The 23,987-nt window shown below is 50.7% G+C and overlaps 2 protein-coding genes across 2 annotated transcripts; both read right to left on the bottom strand.

Moving 5' to 3' along the window:
- Positions 1-253: 253 nt before the first annotated feature.
- On the bottom strand, positions 254-15,347 carry DCTN5 (dynactin subunit 5). The gene is made up of 7 exons (XM_061577016.1): positions 15,182-15,347; positions 13,227-13,295; positions 11,414-11,532; positions 10,196-10,307; positions 7,779-7,881; positions 5,517-5,623; positions 254-3,879 (listed from the first exon to the last, which is right to left on the bottom strand). The coding sequence occupies exons 1-6, from the start codon at positions 15,227-15,229 to the stop codon at positions 5,523-5,525; spliced, it is 552 nt and encodes a 183-aa protein (XP_061433000.1). The 5' UTR covers positions 15,230-15,347; the 3' UTR covers positions 254-3,879; positions 5,517-5,522.
- A 2,823-nt stretch (positions 15,348-18,170) lies between these two features.
- Positions 18,171-23,548, bottom strand: POLR2F (RNA polymerase II, I and III subunit F). The gene is made up of 5 exons (XM_061577292.1): positions 23,341-23,548; positions 20,578-20,641; positions 19,811-19,941; positions 19,487-19,558; positions 18,171-18,614 (listed from the first exon to the last, which is right to left on the bottom strand). The coding sequence occupies exons 1-5, from the start codon at positions 23,358-23,360 to the stop codon at positions 18,524-18,526; spliced, it is 378 nt and encodes a 125-aa protein (XP_061433276.1). The 5' UTR covers positions 23,361-23,548; the 3' UTR covers positions 18,171-18,523.
- Between the last annotated feature and the right edge of the window lie 439 nt (positions 23,549-23,987).

The raw sequence follows: 23,987 nt of genomic DNA, 5'->3' as shown, positions 1-23,987 counted from the left end.
ATCACGGGAAGTGGGTTAAAAAACGACCGAAAGATTTGCACGGTCGCAAGCAAGCAAGCATGCAAGCACGCAAGCACGCAAGCAAGCAAGCTTGCGAACTTAATATAAAGGATTTAAAAAATGTGGACTAATCTCCATCTGTTCCACCGTGAAGGGGGATAGAGCGTTTCCCCCTCCCCTCTCGTGCAAGGCATGGGGTTTCTCCCCGTGCTCCGGTTTCACCACACCTGCAGACACTCGTGAATTGACCGAACACGTCCTAATCAGAACGTTTATTTGTACCGCAGGATAAAGCCGATGAGCTGTGAAGCTCTTGTTTCACGCATGTCCAGTCGGGGCACGGGGTCAGAAGGTGACAGCAACAGAAGACGAGAGGCGTGCAAAGTGTTGGAAAGGTAAACAAATCGCATAACTATGATTAAATAGTAATAATAATAATAGCTGTTACCCTTTCTGGCAATAAAAACAAGGTGCTAAGATGTTTACACACCAAAGACACCTTTTGCAGGGAATCAAGTTCTCATGAACCACAAGGTTTCTATTTGGTGTTTGAACATCTCAACTCCTCCTGTTTTATTGGCAGAAAGGGTAAAACCTCGTCTTGTATTTTTTTCACTGATACTGGCAAAAAGGCCATACTTTTAAATCGCATAACTGTGTTTATTTTAGCAGGTAAAGCCCACGGAGCTATTCGCTTCTGTTCAGAAGTGACTTGACCATCACAAACGATAGCTCAACGAAGTGGCGGCTTCTCGTCATCAGGTGGACATCCATAGCAGCTCAATAATCTGACCATGGGCGACGTTGTTTCTAAATGCGGTGGGAAAAACCGGAGGATCCGGAGAAAACAATGCACGAGACGACGGGGAGAGAGAGACGCGCAAACTCCTGAATGAAGACAGAGGACTGCAATATTAATAGAAATAAAAATTGACGTTTCGGAGGCAACACAAGTCTCCGTCATCAGGTGGGACCGTCACAGCAAGATTTACTGTTACCTACGTGACTTTACCAAAAAAACCTAAGAGTATGAATCCTTGCAGTCACGAAAGCTTCAAATCTAGAATCAGAATCCGATGAGCTATGAAGCTCTTTGTCTGCTGCTGCTGCTGCCTTCCAGCTCTGCCGGAGGTTCCTCGGCGATTGCGAGATGCGGTTTGGCGCAAATGATACGATGCCGCCGCCGATAAAACTCAAACCCATGTGACTCGTGTGGTGCACCGAGCGAGATGAGAGGCAAGATCCCGAACATCTGATGCCGTTGGAGTGTTTAATCGTGATGCTTTCTTTCATAATGGAGGGTTATTTTTAGTTAGATCGCGTAAATGTCATTAAACCCGCCACCACCCGACACGGCCATTTAGTAAGGTTTGTCGCGTAAACAAAACATGCCAATTCAGTACTAGTACATCGCCACCAGTGTGTTGGAGAGCAAAGCCACAACATTTACAATCCGAGTACAACGTTTCGCCAGTAATTACAACCGGCATCATCAGGCGATAGACAGATTTGTGGTTTGTACAGAAAATCGGCAGCGGCGGTCGTCTTCGTTATCGCGTTCGTGGGGGGCACGTGGTGGTCGACGTTACCCACGGCTCGATTGACAGAGTGCGGAATCGATCGTCCACGGTGGACGCAAAAAAAAATCTCCGTGCTGCCGGTCGCCGCACACTGCCGTGACGTAGCGCGGAGCGGCCGCAACTTGGACAAAAGGAGCCGGGGAAATCGAGGGAACGGTACAGAAGAGACGGCTGAAAACGAGAAAGACTCTATATTGGTCAAAAGTTAGCATCGACATCTTTACTACCAGCATCATCGTTATCATCATCAGCAGCATCATAAGTAGCTGCATCATAACTCCACGCTGCTGGACAGTCATTTAGATTTTGCAAGCACTCACTCGTTCCGTTCGTCCGATCTCGTCGGAGCAAGGAGAGTGCTCAGATGGGCAACAACCGCAGTAGGCTGATACACTCACAGAGACCCATAGACTACTCACACAGAGACCCATAGACTACTCTCACAGAGTCCCACAGACTCACACAGAGAGACCCACAAACTCACGCAGAGACCCACAGACTCACACAAAGACCCATCGACTACTCACACAGAGACCCACAGACTCACACAGAGACACACAGACTCACACAGAGACCCACAGACTCACACAGAGACCTACAGACTCACACAGAGACCCGCAGACTCACACAGAGACCCGCAGACTCACACAGAGACCCACAGACTCACACAGAGACCCACAGACTCACACAGAGACCCGCAGACTCACACAGAGACCCACAGACTCACACAGAGACCCGCAGACTCACACAGAGACCCACAGACTCACACAGAGACGCACAGACTCACACAGAGACCCGCAGACTCACACAGAGACCCAGACTCACACAGAGACCCACAGACTCACACAGAGACGCACAGACTCACGCAGAGACCCACAGACTCACGCAGAGACCCACAGACTCACGCAGAGACCCACAGACTCACGCAGAGACCCACAGACTCACGCAGAGACCCACAGACTCACGCAGAGACCCACAGACTCACGCAGAGACCCACAGACTCACGCAGAGACCCACAGACTCACGCAGAGACCCATACTCACACAGAGACCCGCAGACTCACACAGAGACCCGCAGACTCACACAGAGACCCACAGACTCACACAGAGACCCGCAGACTCACACAGAGACCCGCAGACTCACACAGAGACCCGCAGACTCACACAGAGACCCGCAGACTCACACAGAGACCCGCAGACTCACACAGAGACCCCCAGACTCACACAGAGACCCGCAGACTCACACAGAGACCCACAGACTCACACAGCGACCCACAGACTCACACAGAGACCCATAGTTTGTTGTCCTTCCCCCGCATCTCCGATTAGCACGGTTGGCTACGTAAAGTGCGAAAGAAGTTCAACAAACATACATAATTACCATCAAGATCAACATAATCTACAACCGTCGACATCACTAAGCGTACGATGATGATGCTGATGCTGCTGGTGATGGCGGTGATGGCGTTGCCGCTGCCGATGAGGTTGCCAGTCGGGAACCGTGACAATTCGTTGAACGAGTCAACGGCGAATCGTGAAAGAACCTTGTAAATTCCACATTCCCGCTGGCAGGAGCAGTGCGTCTCTCCCTCCACAAGTGAACTCTCGACTGGCAGAATTGTTGTTGTTGTTCTCGACGATGTCCGGCTTGCGGGTGAAATGTTGCGAACAAAAATAAATAAAAACGTCTTGAAGTGCGCGCCGGTTTCATTATTCGCCGCTCCTCACCCGTCGGGGCTTCCTCGACACCCGAGTTGCCACGCAACCCGCACGGACACCAGTTGAGTAGCTCCACTCCTCACTCGTAGACGGTCAGAGGCGGTGGGTGGACATGGGATCACGACCAAGTCGGTTAAGGAAACCAGTTGAGTAGATCCGCTCCTCACTGGTGGATGGTCAGAGGCAGTGGGTGGGGGCCACGCGACCGCCAACTCGTCGGCAATTGAAGCGATTGCTCGCCACTCCTCGCTCGTCAGGGGGGGGGGGGGGTCATGCTGACAAAGTAATCCAACAGCTACTTTATAGAAGCAATAAAAACAGACGTGGTTACAGTCTGCCCCCCCCCCACAACTCCACCCATCGCTAATCAATATGAATACGGTTCATATCGTCATTTACATGCACTTTGCATTATCCGTGGTTTACGTTTGAGCCGTGCCACTCTTACCCCCCCTGCCACCGCCCCCACCCCCCCACCACCAATGCGCCAAATGATAATCGAGAGTTGACTCTTGCGACCATTTTACGCGGAGATGTTTTCTTCGAGTTGAACGCAACAAAAAGGCTAACAGTCCAAGTTCCTGCAAAACAAAAACGGACAAAACATAAAAAATTTCTAAAAGTTGACATCATCATCAGCTGCATCGTGATTATTCTGACCAACGTCACTGTGTGTAAATAAGGAATCGGCTTTGATCCTTCCTGGCAAGAGCAACACAAGTGTTCAGATGTTCTAACGCCAAACAGACACCAACTGCGAGAAATAGGAAGCCCCTGTTCTTACATCATCATTTTTGATGCTCGCAAAAGGGGTCCCCCCCGCCATAGATAAAGCCGCTCAGGCCCAGCTATTGCCGCTCAGGTATTTGTCTTCGTTGCTGTTCGCCTTTTGGCGGTGTCCTCTGGTCTAACACCGCTGGTGAGACGAAGCCATCAGGAAGGCTGCCGTCACTGGGATAGGCCCATCAGTTTCAAAGAGAATGCATCATTTTTTTATCAGAGCATGTGTCAAAAATAAGAATAAGTGCTTAGCCTTTCTGGCAATGAAACAGGAGTTGTGTTAAGATGTTCAAACGGAAAATAGAAACATTTTGCAAAGAATCAACTTACTGCATTAATCACACAAAGTACTTGTGGTGACCATGCAAACATTGTATTGATTTGGTGTTCGAACATCTTAAAACAACTCCTGTTTTATTATTGCCAGAAAAGGTACACCTATTCTTATTTTTCATCATTTTTGATTCTGGCAAAAGGGGTCCTCCTCTCATAGATATCACTACGTAAACTACAACTGTAACAACATCAACAAAAGTGTGATGATGATGATGATGATGCCAGTGATGATGTTGCATTAACTGATGATGAAGATTAACACGTAGGCTTTCGCGACCAATATTATCCATAATAAACCTTTATTATGAATGATGATGAAGATGTTGTTACTACTGCTGATGATGTTGGTAATGATGATGGTAATGCCACTGAAGGTAAATCATGTGGCTGCTGATGCTGCTGCTGCCGATTATGGAAATGCTGCTGATGATGATGTCACTGTTGCTACGATCACTGCTGCGAATGATGACTCTGCTGCTTGTGCGATGTCCGCCGCTGATGCCACCGCTTATGTGGTGATGATGCTGATGATGCCAGCCACGATGAGATGGAGATGATGTTGACAACGTTGCAGTTACTGCTGCAGCTGCTGTTGAAACTGATGCTACTGCTGACGGTGATGATGATGACGATGATGGTGGTGATGATGAGCCAACGATGACGACGATGACAATGATGATAAAGCCAACGATGACGACGACGACGATGACAAGGACGGTGATGATGACAATGACGACGACGACGATGAGCCGACAATGACGATGATGACGACGACAACTGTGATGATGAGCCGACAATGGAGATGATGATGACAATGACGATGACGACGATGAGCCGACAATGACGACGACGACGACGACGACGACAACAACAGTGATGATGAGCCGACAATGACAACGATGACGACGACGACGACGACAACGGTGATGACGATGACAATGATGATGAGCCGACAATGATGATGACGACGACAAGGACGGTGATGATGACAATGACGCTGATGATGACAATGACGATGACGGTGATGATGAGCCGACAATGGAGATGATGACAATGACGATGAGCCGACAATGACGATGCTGACGACGAGGGTGACATTCACCTCTTCTCAGTTGACCTGTGAGATGGGCAGGAACCTCTGGTAGTAGCTCTTGGTCACGTCCATCATCAGGTCCTGTGTGCATTCAGGTAGCTCCCCGGTGCACAGTCCTGATTCAAAGACAAAGATCCCCCGTATACACTTTACATCTATTTGGGGCAAGTGCTGTTAGCGAGTAGCAGCAGCACCTATGAAGGCCGGCACTGTGGCACACGAGGGGGTGGGTGGCCAGCACCACGCCTGGCCGCCTTTGTCTCCCGAGTGGCGATGTTTACTACACAGCACCAGGTACTCAACCTAAAGGAGGCCCAGGACCGATTAAGATATTCATCAACGGTGTTGACCACAAGTGGGAATCGAACTTGGGTCGCCGGGTTTGTAGCGCATCATTCCCCATCCATCCGATCCATTCGTCATCATTTGCTCTCATCAATTTTTCTTTTACCCAATTCACGCATCACACATTTCGCCCCACTACTTCCCCTCATCTATTTAAATCCCCCTCATCTTCACCACCACACAAGTCGCACGCGCGCGCTGTATCGTTCCTAATGCTCCGGGCGCTACATAAACGACGTTAAGCTAGGACGCGCGCACACACACACACACTCGCACCCGCTCTTATATAACGACGCAATGCCCAGATCCACGAAGAAGACATCACAGCGACGACGACAACGACGATGATGATGACGATACACTCACTACTCCGATTGCTCCTGACGCGGTTATCTGGCCTGACCACCTGAATCTGACACTGGAGTCGTGGCTCTGCATCGACACGAGCAGCCGTACGAGCGACCACGGTTGACCCGGTACTTATTGTTTTAATGGTTCTCATTTTATCCACCTCGGAGGGACAGATGATGGGATGAGTTAACCCATCCCCTGTGTAGCCTTCTGCAGGGCGTCAATGTGGCGAGATGTTCACCACCTCGCCTGGTATGCAGGAGGTCGTGGGTTCGATCCCGACCCTGATGCCTGCTGTACATTTGGAGTCTGCGTGTCTCTCTCGCCCCTAGGTCGCGTGGATTTCTCTCCGGGTCCTCGGGTTTTTCCGCTCCACAATTGAGAATCAACGTCGCGCGTTGAGAGTGGCGGCTGTAAATGTCCACACGACAAGAAGCCGCCAGGCCGCTTCTGACAAGACAGCTCCGTAGCTCAGCGGGGCCTCACCTGGTGGAGTGACGCCGACACACGCCCTCGCTTTGCTAACAGCCTTCATTAATCTTGCATCACACGGGGATTTTTGCACACGGCGTTGTAATACGGCGGGTTTTTTTCCGCTGGAAGATTTGCTGGTTTATGCCAGGATGTTTCTGTTGCGCGTCGTCGCTTGAAGATCTTCTCCGTTCATGTTTTTGTTTGTTGCGGTTGCACCCGACTCAAGAGCCGCATGGCTCACAGGGCTACACCTAATACATGAAACTTGAAACTACTGTGGGCACAGCAACGCGATTTCTAGGCCCAGGCTTTGGCTCTCGATGCTCCGACTTCGTCCTCTCTCCAAGCGTCCCTCCTTCCCCTCGAGCCCCCACCCCCTCTCTCTCAGTGTTCGCTCACCCCCACTACCCTCGTCCTCCTCTTCCTCCTCCTAATGGTTGTCCACCGTCTCCGCCGACGGTCCACCCTCGTTTCCCCGCCTTTTACACTCGCATTTCTCGTCCAATCGGTTCAACTCTCCGGCCCAAACCCAATCCTCGTTAAAGGCCTCTCTGCACCGATCAGAGGCCCTGGCGCAATTGCCGACCGTCCGTTTGCGCGCGCACCGCGTCCGGCGAGTGGTCTCTGTTGTTTTCGGCTCTTTACACCGGTAAAATAAAAAGATAGTTGAGAGTCGATTTATTTTTATAAGCTTTTATTTAACTCACTCTGTCTGTTGTTGTCGTATCCTCAAATCTTGTAACCTTAACCCACTTCCCAATGTGGTATCGACTGCAAACTTGATATACTTATGTCATACTGATGACAATACGATATTCTGTCATAAAAAAAGTCTATTTTTAAACAATCTTTTTTATATCTTATGTTTTGGCTTGGGTCTAATTGTCCACGCTCAACTGACGATGGCTGTAAATCGCCACGGTCCCTTACGTTATGGCAAGACTCGGGGCCACTTCCTGGAGTCGTAGAGTTCTGCCATTACGAGTACGGTACATTTCATTAAAGTGTGTTTAAAAAAAAGTATTTTTAAATATTACTTATTACAGTTGAGAGTTTGCATCGGCTGCGCGAGTGAAGGCCAAGACGCTCGCCCGCACTCACCGGGGGACCCGGAGAAGCTGGTGAAGGGAGGCACCACCGTCTCCGGCGGCAGCACCGTCCCATCCTCGATGCGGCAGCAGTCCTTGAGCACGCAGCGCCTGCCCTGCACCACACACAGTCACACGCAGGAACACACAGTCACACGCAGTAACACACAGTCACACACAGCCACACAAGTCCCACACAGCCGCACAGAGTCACACACAGTCGCACACAGACGCACACAGCCGCACACAGACGCACGCAGACGCACGCAGCCGCACACAGCCGCACACAGCCGCACACAGCCGCACACAGTCACACACAGACGCACAGTCGCACACACACAGTCACACACACACAGTCGCACACAGTCGCACACAGTCGCACACAGTCGCACACAGCCGCACACAGTCGCACACAGTCGCACACAGTCGCACACAGTCGCACACAGTCGCACACAGTCGCACACAGCCACACACAGTCACACACAGTCACACACAGTCACACACAGTCACACACAGTCGCACACAGTCGCACACAGCCACACACAGTCACACACAGTCACACACAGTCACACACAGCCACACACAGCCGCACACAGTCACACACAGTCACACACAGTCACACACACAGTCACACACAGTCACACACAGTCACACACACAGTCACACACAGTCACACACAGTCACACACAGTCACACACAGCCACACACAGTCACACACACAGTCACACACAGTCACACACAGTCACACAGCGAGCGGCGCCCGGGTTCGGTTCCAGGCCAGGGTGTGCCTTTCTGCGTCGGGTTTGTACGGTCGCCCCCTGGTCTGCAGTGTGCAAGTACGTGTGTGTGTGTGAGTACATGTGTAGTGACTCACTACGTAGTTCTTAAGACACCTTCTTTATTCCCACATGTCAGGGAACGACAGACGCCCCACGTGCTTCCACGCCAGTCACACACCCGTCTCTTGACGGCACTGCCGAGCTAGTGCAGTTGACAGGCCGTCGAGCTAGCGGCGTCTTCAGGCGGTCGAGACGGCGGCGACGAAGGTGACGAACAGCGACACGGCGAGGGGGTCCACTCCCAGCAACTGCCCCGAGCCCCCATCCCGGGCCCCCTCTCATCCTCCTGGTGTGGACTCGCCTCCCCCCCACTAGCCACGCCCACCTTCTAGAAGCTACTCGCGGGTTCTCGGCTTTCAGATGGACCCCTGTCCTGGGCGTCCCTTTTGATCTCCTCCTGCTGACGTGTTTACTGCCCCCTGCTGTCAATACCCCTTCCCGTCATCAGCCCGCGTTATTACACTGCATGTGTGTGTGTGTATGTGAGAGTACGTGTGTGTGAGAGTACGTGTGTGTGAGAGTACTGTGTGAGAGTACTTGTGTATGTGAGTACGTGTGTGTGAGAGTACGTGTGTGTGTGTATGTGAGAGTACGTGTGTGAGAGTACGTGTGTGTGTATGTGAGAGTACGTGTGTGTGAGAGTACGTGTGTGTGAGAGTACTGTGTGAGAGTACTTGTGTATGTGAGTACGTGTGTGTGAGAGTACGTGTGTGTGTGTATGTGAGAGTACGTGTGTGAGAGTACGTGTGTGTGTATGAGAGTATGTGTGTGTGTGTGTGAGAGTACGTGTGTGTGACAGTACGTGTGTGTGAGAGTACGTGTGTGTGTGTATGTGAGAGTACGTGTGTGTGTGTGAGAGTACGTGTGTGTGTGTATGAGAGTACGTGTGTGTGTGTGAGAGTACGTGTGTGTGACAGTACGTGTGTGTGAGAGTACGTGTGTGTGTGAGAGTACGTGTGTGTGTGCGTGTGTGTATGTGAGAGTACGTGTGTGTGTGCGATAGTATGTGTGTGAGTACGTGTGTGTGAGAGTACGTGTGTGTGTGCGAGTGAGTATACCCGTCTTCTTGGTTCTTTCGGTATAACCGGTGCGGCGTGTAGTAAACATGGCCACTTGGGTGACAAAGGCGGCCGGGCGTGGTGCTGGCCACCCCCCCCCCTCATGTGCCACAGTACGCAGGTGCTGCTACTCGCAAACGGCACTCGCCTCTATGGTCTGTTGAAGGTTACTTACACAGGAGATCTTTCTCTTCGGAGAGAGCAGGGCAGTTGTCCGGTGAGTGGAGGAGTTCTCCGCACTTGGGCAGTGTGTTTTTACGACCGGACCCGGTTCAGCAGCCGAGGTTTTGCTTCGAATCAGTCGCAGCGGCATTATCTTTTCATCAGACGCCGAACGTCGCTGTGCGCAAGCTACCTGGGCCCGTCGCTCCAAGGCAAAGCAACCCGGACCTTTGTCTCGGCCACACTCGTGCCTGCCCCTCCCCTCCCTCTACGCCTACGAGACGTGGAGCGCTCCAAAAGGGGCCCCCCGCCTGAGCCCCCCGCCGACCATCCAACCCTGTCGTCGCCGTGCAGAGGGTGCGAGCACTCACGATGACGCAGTTCTTGCCGATGTGGACGTACGATCCGATCTGCGCGGCGCTGACGACGCAGTCCTCCTCGATGAACACGTGGTCCCCGATGTGCAGAGGGAAGAACGCGACCCTGAGGAGCGCACAAAGGTAAAGGTCCCCCCCCCCCCTCCTGTGTAGCCTTGACAGACTTTTGGGGCAAGTTCTGTGAGCAAGTAGCACCCGATTCAGATAATTGTCACTGGTGTTGACCGTGAGCGGGAATCAAACTCGGGTCGCCGGGTTCGTAGCGCAGCGTTCACACGCACAGACGCTGGGTATACACGTATACGCTCTACACTTACAGACAACGATCCCCCTGTGATGCGTAGATGATGGTGATGATGGTGGTGGTGATGGTGGTGGTGATGATGTGTAATGTGTCTCACCCCTGGATGATGGTGATGGTAATAATGATGGTAATAATGATGGTAATAATGATGGTAATAATGGTAATTACGACAATGATGATCGTGGTGTTGATGTGTGTAGTATGTGTGAATCTCACACCGTGATGATGTTGGTGGTGATGATGACGACGATGTGTGTAGCGTGCAGGTCTCACCCGTTGATTATGGTGATGATGGTCGTGACGGTAATCATGATGCTAATGATGACGGTGGTGATGGTGGCGATAATGGTGACGATGGTAAACATTGATGACGGTGGTGATGGTGGTGTTGACGGTAACCATGATGGTAATGATGACAGTGGTGATGGTGGCAATAATGGTGATGGTAATCATGATGATCGTGGTGGTGACGGTAATCATGATGGTAACGACGATGACAGTGGTGATGGTGGTGATGATAATGGTAGTGACGGTAATCATGATGACAGTGGTGATGGTGAAGGTAATCATGATTGCAATGACGGTGGTGATGGTGGCGATGATAATGGTTGTGAAGGTAATCACGATGACGGTGGTGACTGTGGTGACGATGGTGGTGGTGATGGTAATCATGACGGTGGTGGTGATGGTAATCATGACGGTGGTGGTGATGGTAAACATGATGGTAATGACGATGACGGTGGTGACGATGGTAATGATGACGGGGTTGATGATGATGGTGGGGGTGACGGTAATCATGCTGGTAATGACGATGGCGGTGGTGATGGTGGTGATGACGGTAACCACGATGGTAATGACGATGACGACGACAACGACGGTGGCGATGGCGTGAGAAGTGAGCAAGGCACCCCTTGCTGAACTTCTTGAACGGCGGGCGGATGACGCTGCGGCTCTTGATGACGCAATGTCGCCCGACTCGCACGTTCGCCAGGTCGCCGCGGATGATGCAGTCGTTCATCACGATCGTCTGAGACAGCGGAGACCAATGCACGGTCAGGGGCACAGTACGAGCGTTGTAGACTCACCGTGCTCACGTCTATTAATCCGGTGTTGTTCATTGCAAGGCCCGGGGGCCACTGGCAGACCCTGATGGGCGGTCCCCGACAATACACAAAGAGTGAAAACACCCCACCACCGTCATCATCATCATCATCGTCATCGTGTTGCTGTCACAAACACCCCAATGGTTTACAATGTGTGGCGGCCCTCCTCACACTGACGATGTCTTATCGGCGAAAGTGGCCCCCAACCCTCGCTGAAAGAAGAACGCTGCTGTTCGTAGTTCCCAGATTTCGAAGACAATTTGGATCCAAAGCATTTCATGTCGCTGCTGCCCCAGAGTCGGTGGAACCGCCTGAGTTTCGTCTCTCAGCATCTGCATTCTGCCACCTCTGCCCTTTGTTTAAAGCGAGTCTATTATTAAAATCACTAAATTTTGAGTGTGAAAGTAATTTTATAACATAATTGCTATCATTATTGCGTGTTTTTTTTAAATCTGTAATTGTGGAACGCTTGAATGTCGTCTGCCGGCCAAGTCGCCCCTTGATAAAAAAAGAGCTTTTTAGCTTCACAGGTTTTAATTGGTGACAAATATAATCTTCTCATTATGATGCTATCGGGTGATAGTGCGAGTGTTAATACTCATGCTACTAACAGTACTAGTGTTAGTACGAGCGGTAGTGTTACTGCTAACGTATTCGTGTCAAGAGTGCATTCCACGATAACACTACAGTGGAATACACTGGGTTATGTAGCCCACATGCCCAGCCACCGCATGCCCAAGCAGCTTTTGTTTGGCTGGATAGAGGGGGCTAAACAGGCACAACATGGGTTGGAGAAGAGTTGGACTGATGCGGTACAGGAGGACGTGGAGCTGAGTGGACTTGCCGAAGACTGGTCCCAGTGGGATCAAGATCGGCCTCATGTGGAGGAGGCTCGTAAAGGACGCTACTGGGCAGTTGGAGGCAGTCGCCCTCCAACAACAACGGAGGGCGGAGGAGCGACGCTCACAACAACGAGCGGAGCGCCAGGTGGCTAAAGCACAGCAAGTTGGCACAGTAGGGGGCACAGGTGGTGCATCGGCCAGTCATCTCAGTCAGTCAACCCGTGGCACCTGCTGGGTCTGTCCCGTGACCTCCTGTCAGTGAGTCTTCGACGCCGTGGTGGCGTCACCGTCTATTATTGGTGAATGGCGGGTGTTGTTGTAATAGTGTTCAAGTTTATTTTGTTTCAAGAGACCAGGTTGAGTCTCATTTGCAAGAGGGACCTGGGGCATTAGTCCACCAGTAGAGGGGTGGGGGGGCGATGGTTTATCTGTACAATCGTCATTGAATACACTGCGGTGTAATTTTCTACTTGAGCAAATCTGGAGCCCGACACCGGTGCACAGCGGCCCACTCTTTACCGTCCACTTTTGAACAGAAAGGCACGTGGTATTACGGCGGTAATAACCAGGGCGGCTGCTGGATATGAACCCTGAACCTCTGCAACAGACGACTAAGCCGTGTGCTGGTATTAGTGCGCGTCTTGGTGCGAGTTCTTCTGTTGTACCATTAGCGTTAGCTTCAGGGCTATGTGTGAGACCAATGCTTGATTGTCTGTGGAATTCACCATAATCAGCCACGCTCAGTCCACTGCTGGATGAAGTCGCTACAGACTCACCTTGCCATTCAGGACTATATTCTGGCTCCCGCACAGCACGGACTGTCGACTCACTTTGTTTCCCGAGGCCTGGCGAGAGAGAACGGGGGTTAGCGCGAGGAGAAATGGACTGGGCCCCGCCATGGCAATGTGGAATTTCCACCGCCGGCGACAGGATATCGACGGAGATGAATGGAACCTCGCACTTGCTTGAGCCGAAATATTTTGAAGAGACTGATGTGAGTAATTCATCTCAATGGATCTCACCTGATTCAAAGAATCTCAATGTCATCTCAGCTGGTTAAATGAAGGACGTGAATCCTGCAGCGCTACGAACTCGGCCACCTAAGTTCGATTCGCGACCACATTGCAGAGGCGAGCGACATGTGAACGGGCCCTGGTTCCGGCGTTCCATCGACCCGCACTGACCGGCGTGGCCAAGTTTGGCCAAACCCTCCGTCGCGACTGACACGGCGTGGGGGAGGCTCTCACACGCCTCTCAACCCCTTGTCAGCGCCCCGACTTGTTAAGACAAATTCAGACCGTATTGGTCACCCCGTGCCGCTTATAAATCTCAACGTTCATACTAAAATATACAATATACTATACACTCCACTATTATACACTACTATACACTACACTATACACTACTATACACTACACTATATACTACTATACACTACACTATATACTACTATACACTACACTACTATATATTACTATACACTACACTACTATACACTACTATACACTCCACTACTATACACTCCACTATTATACACTACACTACTATACACTACACTACTATACACTACACTATACACTACACACTACACTACTATACACTCCACTACTATACACTACTATACACTACACTATATACTACTATACACTACACTACTATACACTACACTACTATACACTACACTATACACTACACTACTATATACTACTATACACTACACTATACACTACACTATATACTACTATACACTACACTATATACTACTATACACTACTATATACACTATACACTCCACTACTATACACTACACTATATACTACTATACACTACTATATACACTATACACTACACTATATACTACCACACACTACACTACTACGTACCTGTCAATCCCTTATCAGTGCCCCACCTTATGACAGACGGTATTGGTCACCCCGTGCAGCTTATAAATCTCAACGCCCAGTCTACAAAGTCCCATCACAAGGAGAGAAACACAAAGACACTTTTTTGCTGCCCGTATATAAACGTATGGACGTGAAACTAAATTTCCCTGCACAAGAATACGGGGTAAACCGTGTGGGTTGACAGCTATGTGGGTGGCCAGCACCACGCCCGGCCGCCTTTGTCTCCCCAGTGGCGATGTTTACACACCTGTACCAGGCACTCATTTGAGGCCGAGTCGACCTAGGGGAGGCGCAGGACCCATTAAGATATTGATCACCGGTGGTGTTGACCACAAGTGGGAATCGAACTCGGCTCGCCGGGTTCGTAGCGCAGCGTGGCGCTAACCGCTGCCCCACCGCTCCCCGCGGTGTTCACCGGCACAAGTCCATTAAAAACATCACAAATATCCTTCCAACACAGACACGCATGGACCGACTTGCTCGTATATTAACGGCGCATCAATTAACGCGTTGATGGCGAAACGTTGCATCGTTAAAGGTTAAATTTCGATTTAAAGCTTCTTTCGTGACTGCAGGGATTCATCTTCTTGGTTCTTTCGGTAAAGTCACGTAGAAGGGAAGTAATAAAATAATAAAAATAAAACATATTATTTGATTACTTCCCTTCTACGTGACTTTACCGAAAGAACCAAGAAGATGGGTCGTTAAAGGTTCTTTTACTTTAACGATTTAAAGAGTTTAGGGCGTGGGGCCTGGGACTAGCTCGCCCTAGGCCCCCGTTGACTTGGACGCAAACGAAACCAGTCGAAAGGCGTAAACGACTCAACTGTCTCGATGTACTCGGCCTTGACGTAGAATATGTCGGAGAGTTCCATGGTTAGTCTACAATAAACAACAACAATGTAGCGGCTGCGCTAAAAAAGACAAATTAATAATCGGCGCGTTCAGAGTCTGCGGTGTTTATGGAGGGAGGGAGGCGGGGTGGTCCCAGTCCCACCCGGAACGGTTCCGTCGGAAACGCGGCTGGAGCCAATTGAGGGGCCGGTATGAAAAAAAAAGGTTCCGGCTCTTCCAATGTGAATTCTCCACTATAACACAAAAAAAATTGTTGATAAAGGCGCGGACTCCTGCAATTGCCCGCTGACACGAGGTCACGACGCCCACCCACAGCAGGATAACATCAGTGGCTTGCTGTTAGGAGCATTTGAACCGTTCCTCTGGTGTTTCCATCCTTCAACCAAACCTGCAATGACCCGGATCGGTGAAATATGGTCAAATGCTGTTGGCGAGTAGCACCTATGAAGGCCGGCACGACACACAACGGGGTGGGAGGCCAGCACCACGCCCAACCGCCTTTGTCTCCCCTAGTGGCAACATGTACATACCGCACCAGGTACTCATTTGAGGCTGGGTCAACCTAGGGGAGGCCCAGAACCAGTTCAGATATAATCGTCACCCGTGTTGGTTGCCATGAGCTGGAATTGAACTCGAGCCGCTGGGTTCGTAGCGTGGCGGGACCGCTCGCCACACACGATCTACTCACTCACATGCACTCAACACACTGCATGTCATCAATGTCTCATCCACCGACCCATTGACTCACTCACCACACTGATAAACACATTTGTATTGTTACACACTTTCTATTAACTCACTCTGTCTGTTGTTGTCGTATCCTCAAATCTTGTAACTCAATATTAACCCACTTCCCAATGTGGTATCGACTGCAGACTTGGTATACTTATGTCATACTGATGACAATACTATATTCTTTCATAAATACTATTTTTAAACATTCTTTTTTATGTTATTTTTCTGCTTGGGTCTAATTGTCCACGGTCCCTGACGTTATGGCAAGCTTCGGGGCCACTTCCTGGAGTCGTGGAGTTCTTCCATTACTAGTACATTTCATAGAAGCGTGTTAAAAAAAATTGTTTTCAAATATGACTTACCGATTTATTTTACCAGGTAAGGCCCACTGAGCTATGTAGCTCTTTTTCAGAATCGACGCGGCAATCACAAATGGTAGCTCAAGCGGCTTACTGTGCGGAAATTTACCGCAGCCCAAATACTCAAAAAACGCGTGACGTTGATTCTAAATGCAGAGGGAAAACCCGGACGACCCGGGGAGAAAGACACGCAAACTCCAAATATACAGCAGCAGCAGGCGTCAGGGTCAGGATCAAACCCACGACCTCCTGTATACCAGGCGAGGTAGTTAACATCTCATAGCCACCGTGATGATGAGAGACACACAAACTCCAAATATACAGCGGCGAGCGTCAGGGTCGGGATCGAACCCACGACCTTCTGTATACCAGGCGAGGTAGTTAACATCTCCTAGCCACTGTGATGATGAGAGACACGCAAACTCCAAATATACAGCAGCAGGCGGCGTCAGGGTCGGGATCGAACCCACGACCTCCTGTATACCAGGCGAGGTAGTTAACATCTCATAGCCACCGTGATGATGAGAGACACGCAAACTCCAAATATACAGCAGCAGGCGTCAGGGTCGGGATCGAACCCACGACCTCCTGTGCACCAGGCGAGGTAATTAACATCTCCTAGCCACCGTGATGATGAGAGACACGCAAATTCCAAATATACAGCAGCAGGCGTCAGGGTCGGGATCGAACCCACGACCTCCTGTATACCAGGCGAGGTAGTTAACATCTCCTAGCCACCGTGATGATGAGAGACACGCAAACTCCAAATATACAGCAGCAGGCGTCAGGGTCGGGATCGAACCCACGACCTCCTGTGCACCAGGCGAGGTAATTAACATCTCCTAGCCACCGTGATGATGAGAGACACGCAAACTCCAAATATACAGCAGCAGGCGTCAGGGTCGGGATCGAACCCACGACCTCCTGTACACCAGGCGAGGTAGTTAACATCTCCTAGCCACCGTGATGATGAGACACGCAAACTCCAAATATACAGCAGCAGGCGTCAGGGTCGGGATCGAACCCACGACCTCCTGTATACCAGGCGAGGTAGTTAACATCTCCTAGCCACTGTGATGATGAGAGACACGCAAACTCCAAATATACAGCAGCAGGCGGCGTCAGGGTCGGGATCGAACCCACGACCTCCTGTATACCAGGCGAGGTATTTAACATCTCATCACCAGAGGGCTCCAACTCACAAAACCTCTCTGCGTCCCTTGCAATGAACCACTTTGTCATTATTCTTAGGTGTTTTCGGTAAAGTCACGTAGGTAAAACATCAAAATTAATAAAAATAATAAAATAAAATAAAGATCACGACGTTTCGGAGGCAACACAAGTCTCCGTCATCAGGTGGGACAGTTACAGCCAGATCAGCTGCATCAAGTGAGGGGGGGGGGGGGCTCATCAGAATTTGGTAGCCCGATACTTTCCATTTATTGGCTACCACATTCTGATGAGCCCCCCCCCTCTCCTCCCCCCTCAACTCGCTTTTAAGGGATTACATCTTGAATCATTGCCTCACTTGATGCAGCTGATCTGGCTGTGACTGTCCCACCTGATGACGGAGACTTGTTGCCTCCGAAACGTCGTGATCTTTATTTTATTTTATTATTTTTATTAATTTTGATGTTTTACCTACGTGACTTTACCGAAAACACCTAAGAATATGGTTCCTTGCAGTCACGAAAGCTTCAAGTCTACACTTTGTCATTTCTTCCCAATCCTTTTTCCCAAGGCTCTTAACGAGGTTGCTCAGTTCAAGGGACGTGTTCACTATTGTCTGACACCTTCAATAGTTGTTCAATAGGGCAGCAGATGGTCAATTTCATTTGCACAGCTGAGAGAACATGGGACCCAAGGCTGATTTTTAAAAATGTTTATTTTCAAAAAAGATTACAACGATACAACTTGTCAAATTCCGAAATGTACAATTCTTGATGAGTTTTTGTTTCATTTAATATGATGCGTAAAAGTCTACACAACACTAAAACTTGCCATATCCTGAGAACCGGTCTCCTGCAGCCAAGTCTCAAGACTTTGAGACCCGGTCTCCTGGAGCCGAGTCTCAAGACACTTGAGACCCGGGCTCCTAGAGCCGAGTCTCAAGATCCTGAGACCCGGTCTCCTGGAGCCGAGTCTCAAGACCCTGAGACCTGGTCTCTTGGAACCGAGTCCTAACCCTCCATCCCCATGAATCTGAATAACCATGTGTGTTCAGTCCGTGACTATGAGTTCATCCACTCCCCAGTCTTCGTAGCTCCCGTCGGGCAGATACCTCCTGATGATGATGGGTATTTTCCGAGCCCTGCAAATGCACACGAGGTTTTAGGGATTTGCCTGTGGAGTGGTGCACACATCAATGCTCACAACTGCTCAACGCACCTTACATCACCTCTCATGTCAACCAACCAGAGGTCGCAAACGGGTTTTGATTCCTTACCCGTACCCGGCCGCACCAGGGTCGCAAACGGGTACCCGTACCCATACCTTACACGTACCCGGCTACCCATACCCGGCCGGGTATCGGGTAGGGTACGGGTATCGGGTACCCGATTGCGACCTCTGGGATGAAGCGATGTTGCAGGCGCGGGTGGGTTGATTCTAGGAACTTGAATTGTGAGAAGAGACAAGACGTTGGGAAATGAGTGACAAACGGTTACTCACCAGTAACTCACGGCCTACCCATACCCGGCCGCACCATGGTCGCTAACGGGTACCCGTACCTGGCCGGGTACGGGTAGCCGGGTATCTGGTAGGGTACGGGTATCGGGTACCCGATTGTGACCTCTGCAACCAACCCAATGCCCTGCTGCAGTCGAGGCCAAGGGGACCCCCAGTGGCAGCTGTTGCTTTTATTGGACTCGGGGATTGAACAGAGAATCTCAGCAGCGCCAGCTGAGCATCTCCGACACGGCCATTAATCATCGCTGTAAACCCCTGATCAGTGCCCTAACTTATTACAGACCAATTCAGACCTTATTGGTCACCCCGTGACCTTATAAATCTCAACGTTCATCCTACAAAGTCCCATCACAAACAAATAGATAAAAAAAAAATGTGCCGTATTCAAACGGCTGTACGCCGTATTAACCTGAAAACTCAATTCCCCTGTACAAGAATACGAGGTAAACCGTGTGGGTCGACAGCTATGCATCATGAACCCCTGGTTCGACTCACTTGAGTTCCTTGATAGCGATCTGCAGTGGATCGGTTTCCCCTTCCAACTCCACCATGACTGGGGCGCACATGCTGCTCACACACACACACACAGCGCAAAGACAAAGATCCCCCGTATAGCATTAACAGACCGCTGGGGCAAGTGCTGTTGGCGAGTAGATTTACCAAGGCCGGCACGGCACACGAGGTGGCGGGTGGCCAGCACCACGCCCGGCCGCCTTCGTCTGCCCGGTGGCGACGTTTACACACTGCGACCAGGTACTCATTTGAGGCCAAGTCGACCTAGGAGAGGCCCGGGACCAGTCTTTGCGGTGCGAGACTCACGCGATCTGCAGGGCGCGGGTGCCCAGGACTCGTGCCCTCTCGTACTTGGTCATGTACGGAGTGGTGATTCTCTTCGCTGCCCCTGGGGTCCCATCTCCCGCAGCGAGCACCTCCACTCTCTCCTCGCCCTCCTGCTCACACACGGGCAGCAGACAGAGAGAGACACATCACACACACAGAGATACGCGCCATGTAGATAGGGTCACTCTGGGACGCGCACACACACGTGGGGAGAGAGACGGACACTGGGGGAGACTCGCGGGGCGGACGCGGAGAGACTTGGTGGCACGTGGAAAGACACGGGGGGAGAGTAGTCACGGGGAGATCATGGGAGACATAGCGAGGTGAAGGGTGACACAGGGAGATGAGGGGTGACACAGGGAGATGAGGGGTGACACAGGGAGATAGGAGACACAGTGAGATAGGAGACACAATGAGATGGAAGGGAGACAGGGTGATGGAAGGAGACACAGTGAGATAGGAGACACAGTGAGATGGAAGGGAGACAGTGAGATGAGGGGAGACACAGTGAGATGGAAGGGAGACAGGGTGATGGAAGGGAGACACAGTGAGATGAGGGGAGACACAGCGAGGCAGAGGGACGGACAGGGATTTTAAGAGGGAGACAGGAACTTGATGGAAGACACAGGGAGATGTGGAGGGTGACACAGGGACGTGGAGGGAGACACAGGACAGCGAAGGTGATACGAGGATACACGACACTGGGGGACGAGGTGAGAGGGAGACGCTCATGGCGATGCCGTCACCTCCTCGGCATTGTCGAGGTCGTCCATCGCCTCCTCATCTTCAGCGAAATCATCTCCATCGAAACTGCAGGCGGAGACGCGGGGCGCAGAGGGGAGACGGCGCGCACGGATCTTATTATCAACGACGGCCGTAAACAGTCCACTGCTGGATGAAGACATCCGCTAGCCATCACCACCCAGCAGCTAAACTATACAACTAAACGAGTGTTTATTTGGCATAAAAGAAATAGCAACAAAAATCTAACTAGAAAACTATAGACATACATACAAGCAGACAGACATCACAAGGACACACAGAGAGAGGTCACATATCGGCACGTCACTGCTAAACACTCTGACAGGCGTGGTGTCGATTCTAAATGTGGAGGGGAAAACCGGAGGACCCGGAGAAAAATCCACGCGACCACGGGGAGAGATACAGACACGCAAACTACAAATATACAGCAGCAGCAGCAGGCGTCAGGGTCGGGATCGAACCCACGACCTCCTGCAGACCAGGCGAGGTAGTTAACATCCCTAGCCACCGTGATGATGATGAGAGAGACGCAAACTCCAAATATACAGCAGAAGCAGGCGTCAGGGTCGGGATGGAAGCCACGACCTCCTGTACACCAGGCGAGGTAGTCAACATCTCCTAGCCACCGTGATGATGAGAGAGAGAGAGAGACATGCAAACTCCAAATATACAGCAGCAGCAGGCATCAGGGTCGAGATCGAACCCACGACCTCCTGTACACCAGGCGAGGTAGTTAACATCTCCTAGCCACCGTGATGATGATGAGAGAGAGAGACACGCAAACTCAATATACAGCAGCAGGCGTCAGGCTCGGGATGGAACCCACAACCTCCTGTAGACCAGGCGAGGTAGTTAACATCTCATAGCCACCGTGATGATGATGAGAGAGACACGCAAACTCCAAATATACAGCAGCAGGCGTCAGGGTCAAGATCGAATCCACGATCTCCTGTAAACCCGGCGAGGTAGTCAACATCTCCTCGCCACCGTGATGATGATGAGAGAGACACGCAAACTCCAAATATACAGCAGCAGGCGTCGGGGTCGGGATGGAACCCACGACCTCCTGTACACCAGGCGAGGTAGTTAACATCTCATAACCACCGTAAAGCCTGACCGACCGACTGTTGTTTAGCTTGGGGTGGTGTTGACTAACTGACCGAGTGTTGTTTAACTTGTGAAGAGGGAGACAGGACCGACTGTTGTTTAGCTTGGGGGGGTGTTGACTGACTGACCGACTGTTGTTTAACTTGTGAAGAGGGAGACAGGACCGACTGTTGTTTAGCTTGGGGGGGTGTTGACTGACCGACTGACTGTTGTTTAACTTGTGAAGAGGGAGACAGGACCGACTGTTGTTTAGCTTGGGGGGGTGTTGACTGACTGACCGACTGTTGTTTAACTTGTGAAGAGGGAGACAGGACCGACTGTTGTTTAGCTTGGGGGGGTGTTGACTGACTGACCGACTGTTGTTTAACTTGTGAAGAGGGAGACAGGACCGACTGTTGTTTAGCTTGGGGGGGTGTTGACTGACTGACCGACTGTTGTTTAACTTGTGAAGAGGGAGACAGGACCGACTGTTGTTTAGCTTGGGGGGGTGTTGACTGACCGACTGACTGTTGTTTAACTTGTGAAGAAGGAGACAGGACCGACTGTTGTTTAACATCAATTCCCCAGCCCCGGGGCCTACACGCGGAGGCGTCTCTCTGTCGCAGCCGCCAAACACCGCGGCCCCCCACACACACAACCAGGCCGCGTGTGGGCACACAGAGACACACACACAGACACTCACAGAGACACAGAGGCACTCACACAGACACAGAGACAGATACAGAGACACACTCACACAGAGACACAGACACAGAGACACTCACACACACGGAGACACACACAGACACAGAGACACACAGAGACACTCACAGAGACACAGAGACACTCACACAGACACAGAGACACACACACAGAGACACACACAGAGACACACACAGACACAGAGACACTCACACAGAGACAGATACACACACACACAGAGACACTCACAGACACAGAGACACACACAGACACACACACAGAGACACTCACAGAGACACAGAGACACTCACACAGACACAGAGACACACACAGACACACACACAGAGACACTCACAGAGACACAGAGACACTCACACAGACACAGAGACACACACACAGAGACACACACAGAGACACACACAGACACAGAGACACTCACACAGAGACAGATACACACACACACAGAGACACTCACAGACACAGAGACACACACAGACACACACACAGAGACACTCACAGAGACACAGAGACACTCACACAGACACAGAGACACACACACAGAGACACACACAGAGACACACACAGACACAGAGACACTCACACAGAGACAGATACACACACACACAGAGACACTCACACAGACACAGAGACACACACAGACACACACACAGACACTCACAGAGACACAGAGACACTCACACAGACACAGAGACACACACACAGAGACACACACAGAGACACACACAGAGACACACACAGACAGACACACTCACACACACAGACACAGAGACACTCACACAGAGACAGATACACACACACACAGAGACACTCACAGACACAGAGACACACACAGACACTCACACACAGAGACACTCACACACACAGACACAGAGACACACACACAAACACTCACACACAAAGAGACACACACAGAGACACTCACACACACAGAGACTCACTTGTCTTCGTTGTCCGACATGGCTCCGACGAGAGACGAGGCAAATCACGTGCAGGATAACAAACAAACAAACAAATTGTTATTGTTGTTGTTGTATAAAGCCGAGTAATTCGGCGCGTTGTCGTTGTTTAGTTTCTAGTTGGCAGGCCGAGCCGCTCGTCTGCCCAGACACGTGGAGCGCGATGGAGGAGGCTGACCACGGGGCGGGGCTAGAGGTCACGGGGTGGGGCTAGAGGTCACGGGGCGTTCTGTGGGTGGCGACGTTTCGGGCAAGGCCCCTTCGCATAAGAATAGGTGTTTTACCCTTTCTGGCAAGTCGAATAGGCGGTGGTTAAGATGTTAAAACAACGAACTCACGTCTGCGTTAACCACACAGTACTTGTGATGAACATTAAACAATAAACATGCTCTGAAAGTTTATGTTGCGTTGTCTTTGAAACTGATTAGTTTTATTGCATTTCTTTGTTTATTGCATTTTTTTATTTTCGTGTTCGCCACAAGCAGTGTGTGTGGTTAATGCAGTGACATGATTCCTTGCAAAAAAGGTTTCAGTTTGGCGTTTTAACATCTTCACACAACTTTTATTGCCAGAAAGGGTAAAACCTATTCTTATATTAATTCTAGATTTGAAGTTTTCGTGACTGTAAG

The sequence above is a fragment of the Lethenteron reissneri genome, chromosome 63, assembly GCF_015708825.2.
Source record: "Lethenteron reissneri isolate LAM-NWPU_2019-01 chromosome 63, ASM1570882v1, whole genome shotgun sequence".
Taxonomy (NCBI): domain Eukaryota; kingdom Metazoa; phylum Chordata; class Hyperoartia; order Petromyzontiformes; family Petromyzontidae; genus Lethenteron; species Lethenteron reissneri.
Note: the sequence above shows the minus strand (reverse complement) of the source record. Positions and strands in the feature narration are given on the sequence as shown.

Bases quoted from the DNA above. Each gene is read 5' to 3' on its own strand.
- DCTN5 (XM_061577016.1), bottom strand. From the start codon at position 15,229: ATGGAACTCTCCGACATATTCTACGTCAAGGCCGAGTACATCGAGACA. The intron at 11,533-13,226 runs GTGAGTCTGTAG...CCGCTGTCTCAG, and splicing joins ATATAGTCCTGAATGGCAAG to ACGATCGTGATGAACGACTG. The intron at 7,882-10,195 runs GTGAGTGCTCGC...TGTGTGGTGCAG, and splicing joins TCGGCAAGAACTGCGTCATC to GGCAGGCGCTGCGTGCTCAA.
- POLR2F (XM_061577292.1), bottom strand. From the start codon at position 23,360: ATGTCGGACAACGAAGACAA. The intron at 20,642-23,340 runs GTGAGTCTCTGT...CTCCGCCTGCAG, and splicing joins ATGTCGGACAACGAAGACAA to TTTCGATGGAGATGATTTCG. The intron at 18,615-19,486 runs GTGAGTCGAACC...GTGCATTTGCAG, and splicing joins ATCGCTATCAAGGAACTCAA to GGCTCGGAAAATACCCATCA.